Source organism: Triticum aestivum, chromosome 4D (assembly GCF_018294505.1).
Source record: "Triticum aestivum cultivar Chinese Spring chromosome 4D, IWGSC CS RefSeq v2.1, whole genome shotgun sequence".
Lineage (NCBI taxonomy): Eukaryota > Viridiplantae > Streptophyta > Magnoliopsida > Poales > Poaceae > Triticum > Triticum aestivum.
In genome coordinates this window covers 307,486,223-307,490,669 of record NC_057805.1, presented here as the reverse complement: position 1 = coordinate 307,490,669, position 4,447 = coordinate 307,486,223, and the positions used below count along the sequence as shown (strand labels likewise).

General features: G+C 38.0%; 1 protein-coding gene across 1 annotated transcript in view; it reads right to left on the bottom strand.

The window, feature by feature from the left end:
• Window positions 1-200: 200 nt before the first annotated feature.
• The window catches only part of LOC123097601 (RGS1-HXK1-interacting protein 1), a 5,352-nt gene continuing 1,105 nt past the window's right edge, over window positions 201-4,447 (bottom strand). Inside the window, exons 3-8 of the mRNA XM_044519382.1 lie at window positions 4,314-4,420; window positions 1,557-1,609; window positions 1,117-1,253; window positions 947-1,011; window positions 751-809; window positions 201-657 (exon numbers count right to left, since the gene is read on the bottom strand). Coding sequence (XP_044375317.1) covers window positions 568-657; window positions 751-809; window positions 947-1,011; window positions 1,117-1,253; window positions 1,557-1,609; window positions 4,314-4,420 — 511 coding nt within the window. The 3' untranslated portion in view covers window positions 201-567. The remainder of the gene's footprint in view (window positions 658-750; window positions 810-946; window positions 1,012-1,116; window positions 1,254-1,556; window positions 1,610-4,313; window positions 4,421-4,447) is intronic.

Here is a 4,447-nt window from a genome sequence, read left to right as displayed (position 1 = left end):
CTTTGCATAGTCATATTTTTTGCTTAACTCCTGTTCTTGCCTTCTTATGCATATACTCACATTTTTGGCTGAACTCGTATTGCTGGCTTCTTACATGCATGCAAAAACTGAGTGTTTCTGCTGATTGTTTGTGCTTTATTCATGCGATGTTTTATTCATACAGAGTTGATCGTCCAAATTCCAGCGAGTACACATATACAGGACAGATTAACATGCTCTTTATTTCCGGACTAGAATGATATTCATTCTTAACAGGAGGCAAAATGCCGAAGCACATAGCTTAAGCCTTTCTTATGTGTGCACATGAAAGATACAGTAGTGAACAATGCTCAACACAGGCAATAGTACTCCCGTACAAAGTTGAGTCACTTATTTTGGGACGGAGGGAGTAAATGATAGGGGGAGTCAACGATGGTTGTGCGAGTAATCTTGATCGCCCCGTATTCAAATGCTAACAAAAACAAGGTTATAATCCATGGAAGATGCTGCTTGTCTAATCAGTGGCATGTCTCTTGGTGAATTGAGTTTATTCCATGGAGGGGCCCAGGAGCGATTCTATGGCAAAATTCAGACGCGAACACCATATTCAGATATACGGTTCACCCTTTCTTCCAGGACATGTCTCCGGTTTTTCAAATCAGAGGCCATGGAAGCCACCTGAAAGATGAAAAGAGCATGCTAAGTTGAAAGCAACTTTTCATAATAGTCAGTGAATAAGTATTTTTTTTACATAAGAGCTATTTCACTTGCCTCTGCTCGTAATTCAAGAGACTGTCTTGTAGGAATAATTCTTAGTTGATCCATCAAACCTAGGGCCACAAGAACAATATGGAACAAATTTAATAAAGAAAACGGTCAAATGATGTGTATAGCCTCTTATTTACAGATACATTGCTTCAAAGTTTATACTAAAAAGATCATCAACCTTTGAAGAAGAATTCAATACCTGCAGCTGTGGATTCTGCTTTGTAAATAGATCTTATAACGGACTGGATTTGCTTACCAGTAGATCTGCAAAATTCATTAGCATAACATTTAGATGTAGATTATTCTCAAGTATGGCGTAGTTCAAGGAAATGACAGAAGATGATTAGAAAAGCACCACATGTGTACTACCTCAAATCAGTTCGGCCACGCTGCAGATCACTTTCACCAATGACTACTTTGTCCAGGGTGTATTTGGAATCCTTTCTCAAGCTCTCAATAGATGTTTTGTATTCGATCATACTTTGTTCAACATCATTCAGTAAATCCTATAAAAATTATATGTGAGGACATCATCATATACATCCGTGAAGGAAAAGAATGTATGCATGTCATGGTTCTCATCTTTATGCCCTTGTTAGACAAGGTTGGTAACAGAATAACTGAAACTCAGTCATGACTATGAAAACAGAAAGTATTTGCCAGCATGGGCACTTGGAGAAACCACTGTTACATGATTCAACTGTAATGAAATAAATGGATATTCAGAAATACTGAACAAACGAAACCTAATATGTTACAGATGTTCAATAAAATTTAAATTAGCATAATCAGAGTTGCGGGCAATGTACCTTCTCAGTTTTAAAACGACCCAGAGTATTGCGGTATAAAAATCTCCGAGGGCCTGATGGTACAACATTCATTAGCTTTGAGACAAAAGAAACCATTGTTCTATCAAAGAAAACAACCATATTTCAGTTGAAATAGGGAGAGGGCCACTTTTGAGCTATTTCTTGTTAAGTTGTAGGAGGATACACTTGCAATGTGTTATATGTAACTGCACAATCCTAATAAACCTAGCGCACAATCCACACAATTAAACTCAAACCTCAGCCCACTTGTTAATCTGCATAGCATTCACAAAACCCAAATTCTGTTTTGGCTTTTCTTCTATTGCTTGATCCTTGACCATTGGCAAGGGCACTGTGATCTGTTTAGTTATGTTACCATAAGTGTATCAGTATTGGGGCAACATGGTTAACGGGATATGCCTTTTTCCCAAAATGCTGATATGGTATATGTTTAACTCTAAAAATGAATAGCAAAATCATGTGGCATAGCTGGACATCAAATGCCAGTTGCTTAGGGTCAGTGGTCTGCAGGAGGAACAGTTGGTGAGACGTTGGGATGGTGAAAGGAATTCAATACAAGCTTGCCTCCGGCTGGGGTGTCTGGCCATCGCTACCAAGGGGCAAAAGGAGGAAGGATGGGACTGGAAGTCAGGACAGAGGGGGCAAGAGAATCAAGTCAAAGTAGAGCACAAAACAAGGGAGGGCTTAGATAATCCTTATTTGACTAGGCCGCATCCATTTGTACTGTATCCAATATGCATCTAATTTGCGTGCCTTTATTCTAAATTTTAATTCTTCCGATACTGGTTGAATAAATATCAAACGCGTATCGGTATCAGATACGTATCCAATGTAGATATAAAAGCTTTGCAAGTAGTATCGGCGTTTCATAGCCGGGAAGAGAACATCGACCACTTCAATGGATCAGTGCCAAATACAGTACCCCCTGACATGCAACTTGTGCACAAGGGTTTGTCAAAAGTTATTTTATACTCCTTCCGTTCCTAAATATATGTCTTTTTAGAGATTTCAAATGGACTACCACATACGGATGTATCTCTACTCCTATAAAAGACTCAGTTGGTGATGATGGTGTGTCTGGCATCCATCATTTCTGACCACTAGATCTGCATCTAACGACTGTGATGTAAGTTGTGGCCTTTTTGCAACAATATCCCACTTCTCTGCTCCAATTTACAGAAAACCCCTTAGTATCTTGAAACCAACCACATTCCTCCCTTACCTCATCAAAACAGCCCAAGAAATATATTTTGAATGAAACATAAGATATTTTTAGTGATATATGTATATCAAAACTAGACTGTTTTCTTTCAAATTTGTGAATATGTATTATTCTACTTTGGATCCGCTGCAGCGCACGGGCACATTGCTAGTATAGACATATTTTAGAGTGTAGATTCACTCATTTTGCTCCGTATGTAGTCACTTGTTGAAATCTCTAGAAAGACAAATATTTAGGAGCGGAGGGAGTAAGTAACATGCCCGTTAGCAGACAATGCTACTAAGTACTCCCTCTGTAAACTTTAGTGATCTGAAAGGGAGGAAGTACTTGAGTAAATGACATGTGATTAAAATGCATCACCGGCTGTTTATTAATAATTTAGTAATTTCTCATGAAAGTTTCACCTACACTAAGTTCAATGGCAACTGATCATTTGTGAATCTTCAGACACATGATGAGTCTTAGGTTAAGATTAATAATTGGTAGCTAGACTACATGAAAAAAATAATTTCTTATGTATCTGGTGGCCAAACTCAAAGTAGATCTCCCACGTACCATTTTCCAGGTTTGCATCCCAACAAGGAATTAACAAACCAAGAAAAACCAAACAAGATAGAACCTGAGACAGATGGCTTGGCTTGATTCAAGCTTGGATCATCTCAGGTTTGAAATCAGATAAAGATATATGGAATTTCGCAAAAAAAAAGAGATAAAGATATATGGAAGCACCCCTCAACGGAAAGGAATTGCATACATATAGTGCATGTGCATAACCTCTGGCACCAAACTATAATAACTGATAGGATTTAAGAACTTTAACGCGACATGAATACTGCCTACACTCCAATAAATAAGATACAACATCGAAACAATGTTGCTTTTTTCTACGCAGGTGCTAAAAGAGAACTTCTGAAGCCTCCAAAGAAGAGATAATTCTTCACTAAAATTGTGATTGGTTTAGGAGATAACAAAAGTTGTATTTCAGTCAAAAAACAAAGAAGAAAACAACTGCAATTGCAACTGAAATAAATGTTCTTTAAGACTAATCATTAACCCGGACTACGAATACACATGAGCGAGAATGCATCAAATTCGCAGGTTTTGCGACATCAACTCTAAAAGGGAAATATATCTGATGATCTGGCCTGTTAGCTCCTGAATAGTATTTCTCAGGTCAAAATCAGTTTACACATTTCTGAACAACCGGATAGGTATGTGGAACATGACAAATGGAAAGAAACTTGGCAGCCTGTTGATGAATCATGTTCTCTGGTTTCAGGATTTGTGAAACTATATAGTTTTCCTTCAATCCCTGATGCGTATCGATGAGTCCCATTTCTGTCTATGTGCATATGCAAAGACATGACATAACCAAGTTTGTGTCTTAATATATAACATTCTGAGATCACCCTTAAAAGGAACCACACGGTTTGAGCCGATAAATTAATTTGCAACCTGTCTTTATGAACATTAGAAACAAATCTCAGTATGCTTTCAGAAAACTTGAAATATACCTCTGAACAAGATGAACCCTGCGACAGTGGCACATCCAATTGCCTCCGCTTGATGCTCGCTCGCAAGAACCAGCGCATCCGAAATAGTAACTAAAATGAAAATAAAACCAAGTATTGATTTGGGAACCATGATA